Source organism: Zonotrichia albicollis, chromosome 13 (genome assembly GCF_047830755.1).
Source record: "Zonotrichia albicollis isolate bZonAlb1 chromosome 13, bZonAlb1.hap1, whole genome shotgun sequence".
In the NCBI taxonomy this organism is placed as follows: Eukaryota; Metazoa; Chordata; class Aves; order Passeriformes; family Passerellidae; genus Zonotrichia; species Zonotrichia albicollis.
Window position 1 is genome coordinate 1,362,501 of NC_133831.1, and position 22,835 is coordinate 1,385,335.

A 22,835-nucleotide genomic window follows, 5' to 3' on the forward strand; every position below is an offset into this window, starting at 1 on the left:
GTTGGAGGTGTCAATGGACTTGTGGCCCTCCCTGGCAGCGTGGAGAGCAGCTTCATTGCAGATGTTTGCTATGTCAGCTCCTGCAGACACGAGTTCACAAGAGTTACACTGGCTCTGAATGGGACACAGAACCCAGAGGAGGAACAGGCACAAACAAATGTGGAGAAGCACCTAAGGAAGCCAAACAGGCTGTGCTCTTTGTTCCTTGGGAACAGAGAGCAGCCCCAGCCCGTGGTGTTGATGTTGGATTTGAATAATACAACTGCTTTGGCAGGGAACACTGACACCACACAGAGCTCAGCAATGCAGGAGCAGGCTGGGGCCAAGGCTGGCTCCCAGGGCCAGGGCTGCTGTGGGCAGTGGGCTGGCACAGGCTGCTGCTCTGCTCGGCCTCGGAGAGCAGAGAGGGAACATCTGTTCCCACTTTGTGTGGGTGGTGATGGTGGCGGGGGGTGCTGAGAGCAGACACGGAGAGGCAGCGTGCTGGGGCCTGGGAGAGGGGAAACCCAAAAGGACATTCCAGGAACTCCACATAAACAGGAACTCTGGAGCCCCTTGCTCAGCACTGTTTCAAGCTCCCAGGGACCCACCCTGGAAGCAGGCTCGAGGCAGGAGCCAGGCAGAGCTGTCCAATTTCTACTCTGATCAGCAAAATAATTCCTACTTGTTCCTTCCATCACTTTCCTGGTAACATAAATCAATTTAACAATCTCTCCTCTGAAGTGCAGCACCTCCTCAACAGCTTTGAGAGGAGCATGACTGGTTCCTTCCCTTAGGAGTTAGGCACCTGGGCATTGTAAAAGCGTGTTTTCAATACCTCCCCACCCTGCTAGTCCTGCATATTTCAGAAGATTGAAAATAGTCATGAATAACTGCTCATCAGAGCTCACCAGGCAGCTGGTCAGCTTCCCACTATTTTTTTCTGTTTTCCACAGAAATGGAGAAAAAAGCCCTTTTTGACCAAAACTCCCTGTTAGACCCCCAGCACCCAGGGAGTGGAGCAGGAGCAGCCAAGGACACATCATACCACTGAATCCTGGGGTCAGCTCTGCCAGGTGCTGCGAGTAGAAACTGCCGTCCTGGATCAGCTTCAGGCCCTTCAGGTGGTGCTCAAAGATCTCCTTCCTCTCCTGTAAAGAACAGCCAGGCCAGGGGTCACAGCAGGGCCCTGTGTCACGGCAGGGAGCAGGGTGGTGGCACTGTGAGGGACACTGACAGTGCCAGCAGAGGGCAGGGCTCTCCTTGCAGAGCTCCAGTGCTCCAGCAGCCCTGATAAACACCCAGCTCTCACATTCCCAACAGATGCACGAGGTTCCCCCTGAGTCACAGCTTTCTCTCTCAGGGCCACTCTCCCCTCCTCACTGTCACTCTGATCTCTCTTCACTTCTCCCCCAGCACACAAACCCTCTCAGGAAGGAGCTCTGACTGCCTGGACCTGCACAAAGCACAAACTGCAGAGCCCATCCAGCAGCTCCTCAGCCTGCACCCATTTCCCAGATGGAGGTGGGGGTGAGATGCTGCTGGCGAGCAGCCACCAGTGACTCATTCAGCTGGTCCAGGAGATCCTGACTCAAACAATGGGCTCAGTTGCCAGGGTTTTTCCCCTTCCTCCTTCAGGGCAGCTGCACAGTTCATGCTTCCGGGGCCAGATTCTATCAGGCATTTAAGGTATTTTCACTGAAAACTCTGCGGAGGACAGTGAAGCACAGATGGGAGAGGAAGAGCCTGTGCTGGCACAGCACACAGATCCTCACTGCAGCTGAGCCTATTCCCAGAACTCTGCTACAAATGTCAACACAGCAGACATGGAAGACTCTTGTAAATGGATTTAAAAAGCATTCAGAAGGAGAAAGTCACTTAACAGGCTGCCTAAAGGAAAATGAGGAGCCTTACAAGGATAGGGAGGGCAATAAACCTACAGAACAAACAGTGCTCAAGGCACATGACAATTTAAGCTCTCACACCAGCCAATTGCCAATTAGGTGCTTCCCAATTTCCTGAAGAGAAGACACAAGCATAACTCTGCATCTGCATGGCAAAAGGAACCTCACAGAAGAATTCACTGCCAAGGCTCTACCAGAGCAGAGACCTCCAGACCTCTGGAGTGAGCTGTCACTGCAGAGGAGCAGGCCACTGCATCAGCACCACAAATCCTTGATTCGGAGCACAGAGGCTCCACATCTCCATCTCCACCAAGCTCAGCCTTGCCAGCCCAGTGAGACCAGCAGGGGCTGGCACAGCTCAGTCACAGGAAGGAAAGGCAGCTGGTGGAACCTACCTGCAGTGTGGGGAGATCAATGAAGATGTGCCTGTCCAGCCTCCCAGGCCTCATCAGGGCGTTGTCCAGGACATCGGCGCGGTTGGTGGATGCCAGCACTATGACGTGATCCGTGGTCCCCATTCCTGCCAAAACCAGGAGCAGGGTGGGAGGTTTGCCCCACCTCACTCTGCACTGCAGGCAGGGGATGGATACACAGCTTTACACAAAGCCAGAGGGTGTGCACAGCACCCTTTGGGCTGCTGAGGCTGAGTGTCCCCTGCAGCTTGGAGCAAAGCTAGGAAGGAACCTCCCAGGTGACCCAGGCCAGTCCCTGGTTCTCATGGATACTCTGAAATCCCCTTTTAATTTATTTAAGTCTTGGCTTAAGACTTCAGTTTCTCCTTCCTATTGCCACACTTGGAAATTGCTCCAACTAGAGCCCAGAATCTCTGTTTTGATGAGTTCACAGATGCCTTCTCACCCCCAGGATAAGTCAATTTCTGAGCCTTTAGCTCCAGATTGTACAAGCAGCATTTCCTAGCTGAAACAGCCTTTTCCACAAATTTCCATGGAAAGCCCTTTCAATTTTTATTTATTTCAGCCTTCAGTCACAGACAGACCACCAGGGAAGGGACAGGCTTTCCTCTGAGCTGCTCAGAGAGAGGACAGCTTTGCCACCCAACAAGGGCCATGTTACAGCACGAGTTGTTCTTGGCCTCCTCACCTCTTACAGGCACTGTGCAGAACCCACACCAGACACAAAACACAACCCAAGAGCTTTGCACTGATTACCAGCACAGAATTTGGCCAAGCCAGTAGGAGCAGCCTCAAGGGAGGCATCAAAGACAGGCAGGATTTCTGGGGAAGGGAAGGCAGGGCACTGGCAGCTGCAGGAGGGCAAAGAGGAGCAGACTTTGTGCTGCCTGGGTGAGGAGCCAGAGCTCCCATGGAATCACTGCCCCACACAGTTATTTATTGCAATCCCCCAGGTGCCTGCAGGCCCCAGGGCATGAGTCACCTGCTTCCAGCACATTCCCCAGCCCTGGCACACAGCAGCCTTCCCAGGGAAAGGACACCACAGTCCCATGTGCCTCCCTGTGCCAAGTCCCACGCTGTGGAGAGGCGGCTCCGTGCACGTAAGCTGGGCCGGTTTCAGCTCTCAGCTCCAGCAGAAGAGCTGCCAAATGTGTCAGCATGCAAGAGCTCAGCACAGATCAAGGCTCCAGGTGAGGCAGGGGACTGGCTGTGCCAGCCTGTGCTGCAGCAGACCTGGTGCTCCCTCTCTGCAGGCTCCTGCCTAAATAAGCTGCCCGAGAGGAGGAAGCCCAGCATCCTTCAGGCGTGTATCACACTGCACTCTGGAGTGGGATAAACAAGCAGAGACTGGCAGGCACTCCAGGAATGGCAGGATTAGATGGCACAGTGCATTATCTGCCTTGCAGCTGGGAAGACTCTCTTAAAATAGGTCTGACTATTAGAACAAATAAAAAACCAGAAGCACTGAGAGCATCCTCCTCACATCAGCTTCTGCCCCACTTGCTTAATGCAACACCACCTGGCATGTCACAGGCAAAGATCAGCCAAAGGAAAAGGCTACAAAAACAACACCTCATCACAGCAACAAATGAGAGACAGCTCTGAAAATGCAGCCTGAAAAAAAGAGAGTTCCTGCAAGGGTCACAAAGGAACCACTCCAGAAAGGAAAGGGAAAAAGGGTCTACTTGAGCTGCCCTGCTGCCCACTGAGCAACACACTGCTTGGTGGGCATCTCACCTGCAGAGTTACACTGTGTCACCCTCCAAAAGCCTCTGGACATCTCCTGGGAGCAGTGGCACTGAATGGGGCCCTTTCCTGAAGGAAGCCTCAGGGCTGCACGTGGCACAGCTCAGAACTTGTCTGAGGTTCCAGGTGAAGAGCTGCTACCAAAGACCACGCTGCACTTCCATTGACAAAGCCCCAGCTCAGGCCAGGACTGCCAGAGCTCCTCTCAGAGCATGCAGAACAAGGAGAGATTTGGGTCACATTGCTCTTCCGCTTGTCTGCGGTTTGAGAGGCAGATTCACTGCTGAAAGCAGCACCTGCTCTGTGCGTCACTCCCTCCCTGCGCACAAACAGCTTTTGTGGAGAGGCTCCCCAGCCCCTCCCCTTCTCCCACCAGGGCCTGTGCTTCCCCAGCTCACAGCAAACTGGCAGAGGGAAGGAACCCGGGGCTGCTCAGGGAACATCTCTGATTTCTCCAAAATGTGACTGAGCCCAGCCTGCACTCACCCCGTGCAGCTCATGGTGCACTCAGCTCCCTGCAGAGCTCTGATCCTCCTTTCCTTGCTCTCCCTTCCCTCCAAGAAATCTCATTCAATCACAGAAATGCAACAATCAGTGATGACTCACTGATCTGCTTTTGTGCATTTTATTTCTCCAATTAACACCTATCTCAGGTCTATGGTTTTGTCTTGCCTTCAGCCCTCAGTTTAATCTCAACCAGAGCTCTCAACCTTCAACTCAAGGCTTCCTTACAAACACTCACCACTCCTGGGGCAGAACTGCTCCCCTCCTAAACAGGCCATTCTCCATCAACCTGGGAACTGTTTTGCTGTGCTGCACACGGCACATCAGTGTTGTTTTAGGTGACACACTCCAGTGACACGTGCCAGGATCCCTGCTGATCCCATGTTCCCAGCACCAGGCTGACATCCTTGCCAGCTGTCTCCTGTTTGACACTCAACTCCTTGCACTGTTTTTTTTTAGTGTGTGTTTGATAAAGCACTGAGCAAAATGAAGGACTCTGTACATGATCTGTGCGAGACACGAATAAAGAATGAGATAATATAGATTTAAAAATAAACCAGCAGCACACTGCAAACAAGGGACTATAAAGTACACACTGAGGATAATATTTACCTTCTAAACTCACTTTCCAGTTGAGCTGAACCCTTATTTCTGCATTGAGACTCACCAGGAAAACACTCTGGAAACCACACCTAATTTTTACAGACTGATGGAAATCAGACATTTTCATTTTTGGGCTAGAGATGTGGAATGTACTGACTACACAGTCCTGAACAGACATGCAGGCTTCCATTTCATTCAGAGGCCAGCTCACCCTAAAACTGTTAGGGGAGAAAAGGACTCACCCAAGCCAGGGCTGCTGGGCTGTGTTAGCACTGGCCTCTCCTGTCTATTCACTGGAAACACTCAGTACAGAGCCAGCAGCTGGAACCTGGTCTGGGGATGTTTTTGGTGCATGATGGCTTCTAGCTTTTCATATGAAGAGTGTGATGAGACAACATGACAGTCAAGCTATGAGTCACAGTTACAGTGAAGGGAAAAATGAAACAAACTCTTCCTCATAGGCAGGTAGTTGGCTATTCCTCACCCTGCAATAGTAAGATTTAGTAACAGAAATATTGCAAGTTGGGTCAGTGCTGCAGGCCTGGACAGAGACAGCACTAAGGACTGCCAAAGGAGCATTCTTTGTGTGGAGGTGTCTGAGCAAAGGGCCAATTCCAGGTGCACCACAGCCAGAAACCAAACCCAAGTGTGGCCTCAAACCAGGACTTGTTTGCAAAGCCTATCTCTCTCATCTCAGAGATCCTGTGGTCAACGCAGACAACACAAACATAAGGCAGTGGACAGGAGAATTGATATATTACTTCACTTCTGTCCCTTTAGGACAGCTGAACTCTAAACTCTGACAGGCTTTAAACCACTGCCTGCCTCAGACTGGATACAAGTATCCAACAACATGTAATGGCCAGCTGGACTGAAACTCCAGGGGGTTAAAGTTTACTGGATTTAGGGACTAGTGATGGGGCACATGGGCTCAGACTGGTTCAGACTTTAGCGAGACAACACCACAGAGGCCAGGCAAGTTCAAGCAGGGCAAAGACGAACAGGCCAACAGCTGAACCTCTGAGGAGACCAGGGCAGGGAGAAACACTGACCATCCATCTCCACCAGCAGCTGGTTTAAGGTCTGCTCCTCCTCAGCGTTGGCAAAGCCAGAGACGTTGGTGGAGCGCTTCTTGCCCACGGCGTCGATCTCGTCGATGTAGACGATGCAGGGAGCGCGAGCCTGCGCCTCGCGGAACAGGCTGCGCACGCGGGCGGCGCCCAGGCCTGCGGGGGGAACACTGTGAGCCTAAAGCTGGCAGCAAAGCTGCAGAGCAGCACTGCGGGCCCTCAGTGAGACACCTGAGACCAGACAAACCCTCCCAGAACTCGTGTTTGGTCCTCAGGCTCAGTGTGTCCTAAGGCTGGGTTAACTGGGCTCCTAAACCTGCAGGGACTCCTACAGCTGCTGCAAGAGGAGCTTTGCTCCCAGCTCCCAACATGGCCTCCTGATCCTCCCACAGCTCAGAGCAGAAATAGTCAACATTTTCCTGCATACTGACCCTCACTGGCTCTCAAGAGATCTGTGAGGAAGGAAGAAAAGGAGAAGGATGGAAATCCCAAGGCACAGAGAGGCCCTACTTTCCCCATCTGCATTTCCATACAAGGAAGGAAGCCTCAGTCAAGGGCTTTAATAATAGGTACAGGGAAGCCAGAGAGGATGCTTGCAGGTGAAGGACCACAGCTGCACTCTATCAGAAAGCAGCAAGCAGAAATGCACTTCAGATACTACATAATTAAGGAACTGCATCACTGAAAGCCTTTTATATCTTCAGTCTAAGTATCCAACTCACCCTCCCCATGCCAAGCCCTGTCCTTTGCAGGAAGCCCAGCCAGCTCCCCCCACCTCCACAACAGACAACGAGAGCACCTCACCTCCAATCACCTCCACGAACTCGGAGCCTGCCATGGCCAAAAACGGCACCTGGGCCTCTGTAGCCACAGCCTTGGCCAGCAAAGTCTTCCCACAGCCTGGTGGGCCCAGCAACAAGGCACCCTTGGGCACCTTGGCCCCGAGCTGGAGGTAGCGATCAGGATTCTGCAAGGACAGCACAGCTGGGTCAGAGCCACAGCTCACACCAGCACCTGCACCACACTGGGGCTTCCCAGAGCTTCCCCAGAATGTTCTCAGCCTGGGCAACTCTGAGCTGCCAACGGGAGCAGCTCCATCTGCATTCCCATTGTGGAACTGGAGATACAGAGCTCGTTTCAATAGAGGCTGCCCAGAACCATGAAGGATGAAGAGGAGAGCATCCCCACCCCAGGTCACCCCTCTATCCCAGAAGGAGGGCAGCAAATATTTGCTTTGTTCTATTTTTACATACCTTTAAATAGTCCACAAATTCCTTGACTTCCATTTTTGCTTCATGCATTCCTGCTACATCCTTGAAGCCAATCCCTTTTCCAGATTTCCCATCCACAATGGTGAAACGAGCCATCTTCAGCTGGTTCTGGGGAAGGCAAACAAGGACCAAACAACTGTGAACAAGGCAACAGCCTGGAAAAGCTGTTTGCTACATTTTGGGAGCCAGCCCAGCCCAGGGAGACAGCCAAGATGTCCCTACCAAACACCACTGAAGTCCCCACCAAAGCACTGGTGTTTAATGGATTTTTGCTCTGGAGAAAGTTCCCAGATGGATGGCTGACTCAAACCTTATTTATCCACATGTTGGGAAGAGACAGAATAAACTTGCAGTCATAGTCCCAAAACAATCCAGTTCAAACTCCATGTAGACCAAGCAGGAATGATTATTAAAAACATGCAGATGTCCAAAACCTGATTTGGGATCTCCTCCCTGATTTCTAATTGCTCTGATCCTCAATACACACAGGACAGTCATAGTTCCAAGGAATATGTGTTGATGGCAAATAACTGTCAGTGGTAAATAATTGCCAATACTTATGAAAGCACAGACACTTTGCACAGTCTTTGATGTTGCTGCTGGTTTCTGCTGGAAACACCCCAGGCCAAAACTACAGGTTCTTAAACTGAACAGCCACCACGTTTCCATCTCCTGCTGCATGTGAAGCCACAACGAGAGTCAAAACAAGAATTCAGTTAAACATCCCACTCATAACTGCTCAGTATGTTCTACTCAAAGCAGCTACTGAGGAGGGTTTTTCTTTCAGAAGAAAGTTTATGGCTTCTGAGACCTCAGAAACATCCAAAGGAAGAGTTAAACTCAGGGCCTGGCTGTCCCCACTTAAGCAAGGACACAATCTAGTCCTCAAGGCCTCATTACTCAACACTTCTTTAAAATATTCCTTTTCTCTGAGCAGCTGCATCCTTTTGTTCAAAGAGAATCTCAAAGCCAAAAGAGAACTGCGGAGGAGACTGAGTGGGAAATCCAACAAGGGACTGAATTCACTGTGTTTTCATCCCAATCCCTGCGGTCAGGGACAGAGCACCCCAGGCTGATTCCTACAGCTCCATCAGCTGATCCAGGCCAGGGTGGGAGAGGGGAGGAGGAGGAGGAGGAGGTTTGCCTGGTGTTGCAAGCGAGGCATGCGGCAGGAGCAGAACAGGCCAACACATAATGAACTCCAGAATCTGAACATATTTTATAAATTGAGAACCCATTTTGCAGAAAGCAGCAATTCCTACTTCTGGCTGTATGGGAGGCATGTTGGCAGGGCCCAGTGAAAAACACCATCTGCAGCTGCAGCTCATTAGCAAGCTTTGAAAACAGCAAACTGGACTGAAATTCCCTGAGCTCAGCCCTTCCTGCCATTGGGGAGGGAAGGGACCTCGGCTAAGGCCAGTTAAGGTACCAGCCAGGGAGATGCTCAGCACAGGATGCAACGTGTGGCAAGGCTGGAGAGTCCTTGGCACCAGTTCATCCTCATCCTGCACTGACTTTGCTGGGAGAAGGGGAGGAGATAACCCAGCAGAAGCCAAGACTCCCCACAGGCTCCAAAGCATGCTCAAAGCCAGGCTACTCACAAAGGCGTTGAAGCCGCCGGCCCTGCTCGCCACCCTGAAGAGGCGGAAGATGCTCCACAGCATGGACACGGCCACCAGGGTCACTATCAGGGAAAGGACATCACTGAAACGACAAAGACAAGAACAAACTGGAGCCTTCAGCTTCACCTGGTCAATATGACCTGACCTGACTGCCTTTAAAGGACATTTAGGGTACAGTGCAAACGAGCAGACATGGTTAAGAACAAGGAACTTTCACAGGTTTTTATACAGATATATAAAACCCCTAACCCCAACCATTACATAACCTAAGAAGTTAAGCAGAGGACACTGGCAAACATTGCCTACAGCTGTGGAGGAAATTCGACCTCACCATCCACTTCAGAGGCATTTCTGCTTCTAAAACAAGCAGGACTTCCAGGCACTAAGATCACACGCAGAGCAGAATCCACTGGGGCTGGCAGTGCCTCCAAAGGGAGCTCACTGCAGAGGACAGGCTCTGCTAACAATAGGGATTCCAACCCTCCTAATCCTGGCAGAAACCACTCTGTGGGTCTCCCATTAAGAGACTGCATGATCCTACTCAGGAGTCCTTTATGCCAGAAAAAAAGTGCTCCAGCACCAACACTGTCAGTTTTCTGAATCCTTTGGAACACCCATTGCATTAGAAGGGAGATGGGGAGCTGCCATGACACCCCAGGTCTAACACAGTTACAGGACAAACATGCTGAGGATAAATACCCTGTGAGCTCTAAACAAAGGATGCTCCTAAGAGCAGGAAAAATGATCCTATGCTAGATGACAGGCTCAGATTGGTGGGCCCCTGTTCTGCTCCACCATCCGGCCTCACCACACTTTTGTGCTTATCTTTACACCAGGAACGTGTGTTCCACCTCTCACAGAGGGATGATTTACTGAAGCAAGGGACCAGCAGGAGCTCTATACCCAGCTGCATTTGTTTCTGCTCGGTGAGAGATGCAATGGCAACACTGAAACCTGAAAGTCACCTTCAGTTTGTCTGCTCTGCAAACAGGATTAATTCTGAAACACCCTGAGCGCCCACAGCACGGAGCGAGCTGAGCCCTGCAAAGGCTCTGCACCTCACAGGCTCCAGCTCCAGACTGAGAGCAAATCCTCCAGACATTCATCAGGTCTTCTGAGAGACTTCACAGCCCGTCACAGCTCTTAAAAAATGGTTTAAAATCTCCTTTGAGGAGCAAGGGAAACAGCTTGCGTTGGGGACTGATTGTCTGTTCAGTCCTCTCTTCCTGTTACACGTAAGTCTGAAAAATTGGCAAGTTCTGAATTTGAACTGGAGGTCTCATACTGCATGATTAGTTAAAAAGGCTTATCTTCATATATTCAACTACATGTTAAAAACATCCAAATGTTGATGAGAGGACAAAATCCAGCCCAGGTATCCATTCAGACACAAACTTCACATTTTTACAAGGTGTCTGGGAGGAGGAATTACACACACTGGCCATCTCCAGTGGGAAAATCAAAGCATTACAATGAGGAAGGAAGGCTTAGTGCATCCCCAGCCTTCTCCACAGCCCAGGCTGTAACATCATTTATTGCCAAGATTTCTATCACACTCTGCACTTGGATAGTTGATTATGAGAACAAAAAGTGCTCAGCTGAACAAGAACTCAGTGACCCTGACCTGAAACATTTTGGCCTGTTGCATGTTGCAATTACAGAATTCTTAAGACCCTCACTTTTCAAACATTAATGTACATCTAAAGCACCTTATCTTCCAGAAACATTCATTCAATGCTCCAAATCCAAGCTCACTTTTCTGTCCTGTATTTAGATAACATTTAGCCAAAAGTCACTTTTTTCCAAGCAAAGGATGCTGTCACCAATACAAGAGCAACACTAAGAACAAATTTATATCATACTTTCCATAAAAGCCAGGGTGTTTGTAGGAAATGGGGATTCTGTCTTTCTCATCAATATTCAGCTCATCCTCCACAGCTCTGAGCTTCTCTTCGAATTTGTCGATGTTTGCCACGCGCATGGTGTAGAGCAGGGTCACGTTCTGGGGACAGGCAAGCCACAGCAGCAGGGAAATGTTATTTATTACATATCAATATCTGCAAGGAGCACAGGGGCACAGCACGGACAGGTCAGGAAAAATTAGCCTCATGCCACACCCTTTGACCCTGCATCAATGAATAGGGGAGCAGATGACTGACACCAGGGCTCTGAGTGAATTTAGGAAGGCTCTGGTCGTAGGAAAAAAGGCTGATGGAGTTTGACAGAATGCTCATGACAAACCCAAACAGCAGAAAACTTTTGAAACAAAATCCAGTCGTAAGAGTTTGCAATCTCCTGGATACCTTCTCCCATATCAGACTGAGCTGCTAGAAGAAAACTCAGTTTCTCCAGCATTTTAGACATACACTGGATTTTTTCCCCCAGGCCATTATTAATTTTTTTTACCATTCAAACTGGAAGCCTTAGTTTCCAGTTGCTTGAAGCCCCCTGAACTTCAAACACAAGAAAGAAAAGAACTAAAGCAAATTTACCAGCTGGAGTTTCACTGACCACTAGTGCAGTCCCCTTCAGCAGCATTATCTAAGCTCATTCCCAGCTGTAGGGAGTCACTCACAACTTGGCCATGGGGAGTTCCACCTGGGTGCAGATAAATCTCCACGATGTCACTCTCAGGCACCACCTCGATCCTCTGCACCTCCCCCTTGGCCAGCATCTCATTGACAAAGTAGTTCCAGGAGATGTTGGTGCCCTCCCTGTTCTCGCCGATCATGAAGCGAAGCATCAGCACCACAAAGGTGAGGATCAGCAGCGCCCGCAGACGCTCCAGGTGCATCTGGTTTTCCCTCCTCCTGCGTTTCTCCTCCTCTTTAGGAAAAAAGGCACCAGAGGAAAAAGGATTAGTGTGTAATTGTGGAGTTTTCTCACCCAAAGAAGGGATAATTAAATGGCAAAGATTAACACAGTGGTACTTTTGAGGGGGATTTTGTGCTGCATGTTTGGTTTCCCCTGAAGGACTGGGCTCCCATGGTCCTGGTGCACCAAACCCACTAAAATCCCACCAAATATCACTCTAGGCTAAAATGAGACACTCTCCTGCCTGGCCTCATTGGGACAGAGGTCAAATAAAGCCACAGGATCCTTGTTGCTAAAAATCAAACTGCAGAATGACTACAACTCACTTCATATACAACATGGCTCCACAGTGGAAAATATTGGGAGTAATCCCAGTGTCCCTGGTAAATCCCACAGCACATTATTGTTTCCAGGTGAGCTCTGATCTCCTGGCACCTGCACCACAACTCCAGCAATGCTTTCACTACCTCAGTAAATACCTGCATTTGCAGAGAATGGGAGATAGCACAGAACACAAATACACTGCAAATCCATCTGCCTTAACCAAATTCCCTGGATTTTCTCCCATACAACTCACCTCATGTTTCAGAGGGTTTGATAACTTGCCCACATTAAGGATCTGTATCCAAGGGGAATTCCTATGCTGGATGTGCTTTCCCACACTTTTATTGTACTACAGCCACACTGAAGCAATGACACATGGAAAGGGATGTTTTACTTCAACCATTTGCCATCAAATATTTTTTCTAGTCTCACAACACTTATTTTTTTTGCATCACACAGGCAAATTTACAATTCTGTGGGCTGTAAAGGGCTGTCACAGCACAGTTCAATGTCAGCTGCTGGCCAGTGTTTGAGTTGTTCAAATGACAACAAATATATCCTCTTCTTTCCAGTCACATGTGAGTGTTCCCAATATATAATTTAACACTTGCTCTTGATATACAATTTAACAGCAACAGCACCATGGCACACATAAATACCCTTCCACACGCAGAAATAAATTCATTCTGTGCCACTGGGCTCTAATGCACCGGTGCTGCAGCCCAGATTTGATTTATTTGCAAATTCATAACAAATGTCCTGACACCAGCATTTATCACCCGTCACCAATTAGGCCCTACGCACGCTGCAACAAAACCCAGGGACAAACATCTGACCCAGGCAGCTGCTAAAAAAAGTCCTCTGTCCTTCAGAGGCACAGCCTCATTTTTCACTGCTTCCCAGCCCTGCTCCACTCTGAACAGGAAAGGCTTGTTCCTAAATAGAAACAATGCAGCTTGGCAGAGAAGTCATCATTTCAGAGGGCCGTGACAAGCTCAGGCTCCGTGTCCAGCCCATCCGCTTTGTTCTCTCCTGCCATCCCCTCACCAAGTGTTATCTGCTGCATCCAGCTTTGTTAGCACTCAGGAGTTCATCCCAAGGCTGCAGGATGACATCCACTACGGTCTTATTAGGGAAAACTAAAATATATTATAAGAGTTAAGTCTGCACAACATCCTGGAAAGCTGAGCAGGTTCTAAATAAAAAGATTTTACAGAGAAAAGAAACTACTTAAGGAAAGGGAATGCTGACAGGAAAAGTCCATCTGTGGTTGTGCAAGTTCCTTGGAGGTGTCAGAGTCAGCTCCTGCTAGAGCACTTTCCTCTATTTCATTTCAGACCAAGTGGAGACCCATAACCTGCTCTAAAGGGGTGTGATCACACAAACACCCAGGGGAAAGCTGCCTATGAGACACCCTGACACAACTTCTCCCATTTCCAGGAATTAGATCTTTCTAGGACCTTTAACCTGCAGCTGAATAATTTCAGGAGAGAACCTCATTTCTAGAAAGTTGCAAGGCAACAGCAAGCTTTCCTCTAGTCTCATTTAATCAAGTACAAGCCCATCTATTTCTCAGCTGCGGTGAGGCGTGACTGTCTGTGCAGCACAACATCCCCCCTGCACCACCAGCACCCCACAGCACTCAGGAACCAGTCCCAGGGATGATGTGACACTTGCAAGCAGCAGCTGTGGGAATACTTCCAGCTCCTGAGTCTCCACCAAGCAATGATTTGCCATTAACCCCAAATGTGAACTCTCTGATTAAAATCTTTGCGAGGGCTGCGGTGACAGTTTGAAGAGTTCTGTGCAATAATTACAGCACAGACAAGTGTTCCCCTGGAGACTCGGGGCAGCAGTCCCCTCCCAGAGCCAGGCTGTCCATTCATCACAGGAGGAGAGGCACGGAGCACAGCGTGCTGCTGGGTACTGATGGCAACAGCTACAGCACTGCCAGGTGCCTGCCCAGCCATGCCCTGGCCTCACACACCAATTCCACACTGCAGTCCTTCCCAGGACCCTGAGAGCTGCACTCACCCCCCACTGAACCCTGCATCCCCGTTAGCATCAAGGGAAATCCACTGCTCTGGCCATAGGGACACTGCAGTGACACCAGCCAGGCTGTCAGCAGCAGCTGACCTCTGACCTCAAAAGCAAAAAATCCAAAAGGATTCCATTATTAAGCACAACAAAGCAAAAGCCAAGTGCTCACGCCATCTGATGATACTCAGGTAAAGGTTTAGATAATAAATTACAGTCTGTAATGACATTTAGTGCCTCCCAACTTGCAGTACAAAGTTCTGGAGGCCTGGCAGGGGGTTGGATGAGTTTATGGGTCCTTCTAACCCAAGCCACTCTGTGACTGACAGGTTAAATCTCATTTTCAAAAAATTCTTTACATGCCCAGGGCTTAGGAGAGTAAGACATGGAAAAAAACAATATCTAAAAAGACTGTTTTAAAAAAGAAAAAGCAAGAAAAATTAGTAACACAGCTAAGAGCTCTTTGAGGAATTTATATCTAAATTCTGTGACTCACTAAAAGCAGGGGTATCTCCATATTGAAGGTAGGTGAAATATAAGCAAGTAAAACCAAATCCAGCTTAAATAACTGGGCTTAGTTAATACAAATTTATTAAGCCAAAATGCTGTACAACAAAACCTCCAAAAAAACCCCAAGTAATATTACTGTCCCCCTTCATAAAGGGGCTTGCCAAGGCAAACAGCAGTGGGGAGATTTGCACAGGAAGCAGAGTGGCCACAAAGAGTCACTTTCATGATCTGTCATCCCTTGATTAGATATTAGGGGAAATTCTTCCTGGGAGGGTGGGCAGGCCCTGGCACAGGTGCCCAGAGCAGCTGGGGCTGTCCCTGATCCCTGGCAGTGGCCAAGGCCAGGCTGGACAGGGCTGGGAGCACCTGGGACAGTGGGAGGTGTCCCTGCCATGGGTGGCACTGGATGGGCTTTAGGTCCTTCCAAGCCAAACCACTCCAGGATTTCTATCATCTGCCTTGTATCTTCCAGTCCATCACCTAAACCAAAACACTCCTTCCAGCTTGTCCCTAGCCCCAGGCTTGTACAGGGGAAAGGTGCAGGTACAGGGAAGCAGGAAGGAGGATTTTCCTCCCTGTGTTTCAGTAAACCCCAGAATTTTTGGCACACACATACCATCCTCCTCCTGTGGGGATTTCTTCTTGAATCCTCTATTCTTCTGGCTACTCCCTCGAGAGCTGGATGTAGCAAACCAGGCAGTGCTACCTGCAGGCAAGCACAGGTCAGAGGTTGTTTTGATGGCAACAAGGGAAATAATTTGGAGGAATTTCTTTAGCACTGAACCATGGACACAATTCCCAAGGCACAACCATTGTTAACACTGGTGAGGGCAGTCAGGAACAGCCTAACACTTGGGATTGGAAACACTCATTCAAGGAAATATAGATAATGGAATTAAATCATGCTGGGGAATACTCCAATAAAAGCCCAAAAAGGCTACAAACACAAAGTCTAACGACCCCAGTACTTCTTTAATCCCCTGAGCTCCTCATGGGAAGGTTCCACTGCTCATTCCTGGCACCAAACACAACCCTGGATCCCTGCAAACACCCCCAGCTCCCACATCCAGGAACAGAACCTTTGCTGCACCTTCAGGAACACAGGGGGAAGGCGAGGAAAGGTCAATTCCCTTATGAAATCAGACCTTTTCCCTTCCTGCTCCTCAGGACTCACCCAGGAGATTCCAAAGTCTGACTGGATCCCGGATTATGATTTGTTTTGTCAGGACTCCGCCGAGACCCTGACGTGGTAGGGAAAGTGTTGGTGCCAGGAGGCTCTGAGGAAGGAGAGAAAGAAAAACAAGACAACAATTGGAACAGTAACGTGGCTGCTGAAGGTTTGTGTGCCTTCCTGAGATTCGGATTCCTGAGCAGGGAAATGCTGTGGGTGAGTGTCAGGACTGCAGCTGGGAGCCCTGGATGGGATCCCTGCTTGGGCACCTCCCACCTGACTTAGGAAATGTTTATAACCCGGAGCAAAGAAAGCACAAGTAGAAATAGACAACCTATCTTCAAAACACTTAATAGCTCATCTTTTTCCTCTCCGTATCTGGTTTTTTTTGGATTTTTTTTGTTTTTTTTTTTTTTGTTCTAAAGGCATGTTGGAAAGCAGTTCTTAGAATGTAAAGCCTGGAAGTGTCCAAGGCCAGGCTGGATAGGGCTTGGAGCAACCTAGGCTAGTGGAAGGTGTCCCTGCCCATGGCAGGGGATAAGAATAAAATCCCTTCCCACACAAATCATTCCATTATTTCCACGTTGTTTCCCAAGTCAGCCCCCAACAGCGCTGACAGGACGGACCTTCGGGACGGCACAACCACAGGACCCTCCCAAGCAGCCCGAACACCCCTCTCCCCCGTTGTTCTCCTCCCCCGGTGCCCGGTGAGGCCCCGCCACCGCCCCGTTACCTGCAGGCCGCGAACCCCGCCGAGGGCAGAGCCGCGGGGCCGGGCCCAGGCGGCGGCGGGCGGCCGCCAGAAGGCGCAGCGGCCGCGGAGCAGCCCCATCCGCAGCAGCAGCGCCATGTCCGCCACTCCCGCTTCCCCGGAGGCCTCAGAGGCCGCGGCGGCGGGACGAGCCCGGGCCGGGCCGCAGCGGCTCCGCCGTTACCAGAACCGCGGCCTCGGCAGGGCCGGAAGCGCCCGCTGAGGGCCGGGCGGCCATCTTGGAAGCGGGGGCGCGCTCCGCGCTGCCAGGCCTTAAGATGGTGGCGGCGGCGCGCGGGGGCTGCCGGGAAGGGTCGCGCCGTTCCCGCGGTAACGGGGTGGGGGGGGCCGGTCTGAGGGGCCGCGGACGGCCTGAGGGCCTGGCCCCTCCCGCCGCTCCTCCGGCGGGCTCTGCGCTGCAGGCCAGCCCCAAACTAGCGCCGGCCCGCTCACGTATCATTGAGCAGACGGTTCTCCACCAGCCCCGGCTTTCTCCGGGCTCTCCAGGGGGGCCAGGGCCCGGCCTTGGCCTGGGCCCAAGTTATTTAGGCAGGAGAACAAACGGCTGGGAGGGGCGAGAGGGTCCCTGCAAGGTTAGCAGGAGGCTGCAGCCACCGCTGGGGAGGCCTGATACTGGAGTCTGGTGGTGTGAGCACACAACCGGCCCGGCTCTGGGATTTTATCCCTCATAATCCCATGTAATTGTAATGCCTGGGAAAAGAAGGAACAAACTCTGCAGTGTTAGCTTCAGCAGCGAGGAAAGAGAGCAGCTCCCTCCCTGTGCAGCTGTTGCTGAGGAAGGTTCCCCCTCTGACAGCCCGAGGTAGGAGTGAGCTCTGGTAGAAAACAGTCTGAGTGTCTGCGATGGGTGGGAGTGAGGGACTGAACTGTGCTCTGAGGGAAAGGGAGTGAACAAATACATAGAAATTTATATTTACTTGGGGGACGGTGAGGCCCTGGCACAGGTTGCCCAGAGAAGCTGTGGCTGCCCCATCCCTGGCATGTTAATGTCCCCTCACGCCTGGAAATCTCTCTGTGTCACTGATTGGATCAAACAGTTTGATTTACAGACACACAGATAGTGCCAGTTAGTACATGAGGGCTGTTCAGAGGGGATGTGGCAGCTGGGGGCACCTCCACCCACAGATCCCACATGGAACACTCAGGGAGGCTGTGCTGGCTCCCAGCTGGAAGATCCAGGCCTGGATGTGACCAAGCTGTGCTGAACTGGGAGTACTGGTTATTTACAGAGACACCACAGAGCTGGAGTTCACACAATTTCTATCCCTTTTTTCACACTGTGCTTCCAAGGCTACCAGATGACAGAGCACCAGGAAGGCTGGTCAGAGCAGCTGTGGCTGCCCCTGCATCCCTGGCAGTGCCCAAGGCCAGGCTGGGTGGGGCTTGGAGCACCCTGGGACAGTGGAAGGTGTCCCTGCCCATGAACAGAATGGGCTTTAAGGTCTCTTTCCACCCAAGCCATTCCATGACTCCCCAAAGGAGGGCTGGGGGTCTTTGCCTTGCTGGTGCCAACACAAAGTGGTGCCAGGAAGGAGGGTCAGGAGGTTCTGCCCTGCGTGGGCAGCCCAGGCTGTCCCCTCTGTGCGTGCCAGAGGTGACCTTGGGAAAGGTGGCCTCAGTCACTGCCCTTGGACTGGCAATATGCTCCTTTGGGAGTAAGCCAATATTCTGAGAGGCCAGATATAACCTGATCCAGGCTTGGCCTTGCTGGGATGTGCTCCAGCCATGACATCACCCAGTAATGCCACGTCTATTTACTACCGGGGAAAGGTGCTGGATTGGAGGCTGAAATCCCTGCTTTATCTCCTGAGCAGGTTAGGAGCAGGAAGCAGCATTAGCAGCCACAGCTTGTTCTTTTCAGGCCAAGAGAAGTCAGTTTCCATGGGAAACACAGCTCTGCTCTGTCTGACAATTGACCTCTCCTGTTTCCAGGCTCCCTGTAAGACATTCCTGCCCTCTGGGGCTGGGAAGTTCCTCAGCCCCCCCAGCCCATCCCTGACTCATTTCCACACAGCACCTTGCCAGGGGGGTAAATGGATACCTGGAATTAGGTGGCCACTGCACCACCACAGACTTCTCCTCAATGGATCAAGGATTACAAGCAGGGCTGAAGCTGCTGGAAGGTAAATTCAGCCCTTTCACAGGGTGAAATTTCCCTCCAGCAGCTGGGCCAGGGCTTTGCTGTGGCAGGACAAACCACCCAGCTCCGAGGGCCCAGAGCTTCCCGGCGTGCCCCAGCACTGTGCATCTCTATCGTGCACCAGATGGGATTTTTTTGATTACTTCTTGGCAGATGACAAATCAAGGTCAAGGGATAGATGCTCCCCTTCAGCACAGCAAGGCCAAGAGCTTTAGGGTTTTCAGCAACAAAGGATGTGCTTAAAAGACCACACGGTTTTCCCTCAAGCACAGTAAAACTCCTCACCAGGAAAGAGCTGCTCAGCCTTTTTCCATGAGCCAGCCCAAGCCCATCACACCTTTTCACTCCTGCAGGAACAGCTTGGGATCGCAGCGAGTTCCAGTTCCATGGGCACTGACACTGCCCCTCCCTGGGGCACAGAGCCTCCCCAGCCCCGGGGCCAGCCTGGGACACGGCACTGGGGTACAAATCCATCTCGGGGTCACCTCTAAAGCCCTGACAGTGTAAGACAGGCAGGTGACAGATGGCTGGAGGCAGGGGGACCACGGGGACTCGGCCACCCCACAGCAGCCACCGCTCCGTCTGCCAGCCGGGGCTTAGGAACCTCCGGGAAAGCCAACACGGGGAGAGGGAGCAGCACTCGGAGAGGGGCAGAGCAGGGGAGAGGAGCAGAGCAAGGAGAGGGGCAGGGTGAGGGGCAGAGCAGAGCAAAGGGCAGAGCAGGGGGAGGGAGGTGGCTGTCGTGACTCAGAGCAGATGACTCTGCAGGGTGCACTCCCCGGGGAGCTGCTGGAGTGAGCAGGGCTCGGCCAGGCCAGGAGCCCATCTGTGTGCAGGAGGTGGCTGAAGCCATCTCCAGAGCCCTCAGACTGGAGGAGGTCACTAAGCTCCGAGTGAGCAACTGTCACTCCACACCCCTGAAATCCATAAGCAGCCTGGAAACCTAAAGCCTGTCATTAGGAATGATAAAAACAGTAATTAGAGCCGGGCTGTCAGGAGTTCACACCTGGAACATCAATAGAGGCGTTTACCCAGCAGCAGGAGAGCGCTTCCCCCAAATCCATCCTCTGTGGATGCACCAGGGACAAAGCTCCACGGACCACTCCTCACACGGGCGTAAGTAAATCCTGCAGGGAGCCTTGCAAACAGGCTTTACCCACCACAGCAGCAGCTCCCAGCTTTGAGGGACCCAGAAATGCTGCTGTTACAGGAGCTACATCAGCTCCTGGGCCGTGGGCTCTGCCTGTCCTGATCCCAGTCCTGGTGCTTCACTGGGACTCAGCTGGGTGCTCAGTGGGCTGCACCAAGGAGTTAAACCTTCAAAACACACAGATCTGGGGGCAAGCAAACTGTGCCAAGGAGTCAGACCTTCAAAACAATGCAGATTGGAATATGAGAGAGCTGTTCCATGAACTCAGCCTTAATTACCTCTTGTAGAGCTCTGAGCAGCCACCACACTATAAAGCAAGTGAAAACCCACACTTTTATTTCTTTATGGCATCACAGGTGGAACAGCTAAAGTTGGAGTGTCCTTAACAACAATAACAACAGCAGAGAAATACAAGGATGGTTGAAAGCAGCTTTATTTAGTGAAACAGTCTGTACAGAGCCAGGGAGGTTCCTGCTGCAGTACAGCAGCTGTACTCCTCACTGCCTTCCCAAATGGCTGCTTGGTTTGCCAAACCCATTTCTCTTCAAAATGTTAATAGATGACATTAATTAAAACATGAGCCAAGCTTAAAGGAAAGGTTTTCCTCATCAAAGCTCTTCTCAAGTTTTATTCTCTTGGCCTCTGCCATGTTGGCACTGACTGGTCACTGAGGGTTTACCCTGTACCAGCCATAAATCACACCTTGTTTCATCTGTTAAAGATAGAGTGCCACCCCTCCATCCTGTGAGGAGCTGAATCAGCAGGGAGCTGCACCCACAGAAGCACAGCCCAGGAGTTTTTCACTTCAGGACTGGCCCGATGGTTCCTTCCCTCACAACGCAGCTGCTGAAGGACTGAGGTGAGTTTGGTCACCCACAGGTTGCTGGAGCAGGTGAGGGGCTGGCACAGGTGCCACCCCCAGAGTGAGCCAGGGAGCAGTGGCAGAGCAAGGAGTGCAGGGTCAGGAGCTCTGTCCCCAAAGTCAGTCCTCTTGGCTCGCTGGGACAGACAGAAATAGGCCTGAAAGCACATTCCCCAAGTGGCCTAATTTCCCTGCCCTCACACAATGTTCTCTTTCCTCCTCAGCACCAGGGTATTTGTTTTATTTTAGGATTTAAGAGCTTACAACCTTTATCAAAGGACAAAGGTGCTCAACAATTGACTGTAATATATTTTTTTTTGTCTTAAGTATTGCAATTAAGGAGCAAAAGCCAGCCTAGGGTAACAAAGCCAGGCAGGTTAAACATCCCCATCACACAAGTCTCACCCAGCAAACCAGCAGAACAGCCCCCAAGGAAATAATCCTCCCATTCCTGCTGTCAGCTTTCTTTCTCTAAGTACTTGAAAGTTCCTCCCTGAACCAGGCTGTTGTGTTCAAATAGAAAGAGGTCAGGGTGACACAGAAAGGGTTTAACTTCCTCCCCAGCACTGGATCTCTGACCTGGATGACATTCAAGGTTGTCAAGGAAGCAGTTACAGACAACTATATTTAGGGAATGAAAACATGTATTTCCCCTCTCCTGTGCTCAGAGGCCAACCCTCACCTGCAGCGTTTGCAGGGAGCTGTCACAAGAAGCTTAATGGAAAGGCAGCCAAAAAAACCCCAACCCCTTTCTTTTCACTGGTTTAGTAGGTCTTACAGAGCAGGGAGATGGGTAGAGATAAAAAGACTAAGCCTAAGTGGGGCACAGGACCAGCTTAACAGGCTCAGAATAAACCTCTCTCCTGCTGTTATTTAACAGCAGAGCTGGCCACATGCTCTGAGGCACTGCATCCTGCTGAGCCCAGCACGCAGGGGGGTTCTGTTCCCGGGCTGTGGCACCCCCAGCACACCAGAGCTGTCCCTCAGCTGTGTGACCCCCTGCACGTGCCAGAGGAGAGACCCCAGTTCCAGCCCCGCTCCTGGCACAGGGGTTTCAAACCCAGCAGTGTTCCAGATGAGGTCATGGCAGAGCTGCTGCCTGCAGGCTTCCCCATGCTGGCAACCAGAACAACGCGTGGTGACAGCTCTGCCACCCACGGCAGGGCTGGGACCTGCTCCTGGCCGGGGCTGCTGCCTGGTGACACACAGGGGCTGGGGCACTGGGTGTGGTACAGAGCAGGCACACAGCACAACAGGGCCACGGTTTGGGCTGCATGAACCCCAAAGTTATCCCTTCTCACCTGCCACTGCCCCAGGTGCTCCCAGCGCCGTCCAGCCTGGCCTCGGGTACTGCCAGGGATCAGGGGCTGCTCTGGGCCCCTGTGCCAGGGCCTGCCCACCCTCACAGGGAACAATTCCTGCCCAAACTCCACTTGTGACCGATGGATCCCAGCCTGTCATCAACCAGCACCTTGTCAAGCAGTCGTTCCTGGAACGCTCCAGGAGAATGAGGGAATCACTGACATTATCCAGCCGGAATGACCTGTTTGGGAGATGCTCAAAGCGCGTTTTTAGGAGGCACCACCCTGCACGTAAAAGCTGCACAAAGCATTTCGGTGTTGAGTGAAAGGAGCCCCAGAACCTGGCGTGGGCAGGAGCGAGCAGCTGTGCCAGCCTGTCCCTGTCCGTGTCCCTGTGCTCTCCGGGGGGATCCCCCGGCTGTCCCCCACCATGGCAGCTGTGTCACCCCGCACTGCCCTGCCGGGACACGGCACACACGGCACCGGGAGCTGCCGTGGGCATGTGACGGAGGACCGGGCCCGGAGCGGAGCCGAGCGCTGTGTCCGTGTGCCGTTGGAGCAGGGGTGCCCCGGCACCTCCCAAACCGGCGCCTTGTCCCAACACCGATTTCCGGGTACACTGGTGCTCCAAGTGCCAACACC

At 51.6% G+C, this 22,835-nt stretch overlaps 1 protein-coding gene across 1 annotated transcript in view; it reads right to left on the reverse strand.

Annotated features, from left to right (window-relative positions):
- The window catches only part of SPG7 (SPG7 matrix AAA peptidase subunit, paraplegin), a 28,749-nt gene extending 11,752 nt beyond the window's left edge, over window positions 1-16,997 (reverse strand). The window contains exons 1-12 of the mRNA XM_005496482.4: window positions 16,702-16,997; window positions 15,972-16,074; window positions 15,414-15,503; window positions 11,688-11,938; window positions 10,975-11,114; window positions 9,092-9,194; window positions 7,473-7,598; window positions 7,024-7,186; window positions 6,202-6,375; window positions 2,279-2,403; window positions 1,028-1,130; window positions 1-80 (exon numbers count right to left, since the gene is read on the reverse strand). The exon at window positions 1-80 is cut by the window's left edge and continues 31 nt beyond it. Coding sequence (XP_005496539.3) covers window positions 1-80; window positions 1,028-1,130; window positions 2,279-2,403; window positions 6,202-6,375; window positions 7,024-7,186; window positions 7,473-7,598; window positions 9,092-9,194; window positions 10,975-11,114; window positions 11,688-11,938; window positions 15,414-15,503; window positions 15,972-16,074; window positions 16,702-16,818 — 1,575 coding nt within the window. The 5' untranslated portion in view covers window positions 16,819-16,997. The remainder of the gene's footprint in view (window positions 81-1,027; window positions 1,131-2,278; window positions 2,404-6,201; window positions 6,376-7,023; window positions 7,187-7,472; window positions 7,599-9,091; window positions 9,195-10,974; window positions 11,115-11,687; window positions 11,939-15,413; window positions 15,504-15,971; window positions 16,075-16,701) is intronic.
- Between the last annotated feature and the right edge of the window lie 5,838 nt (window positions 16,998-22,835).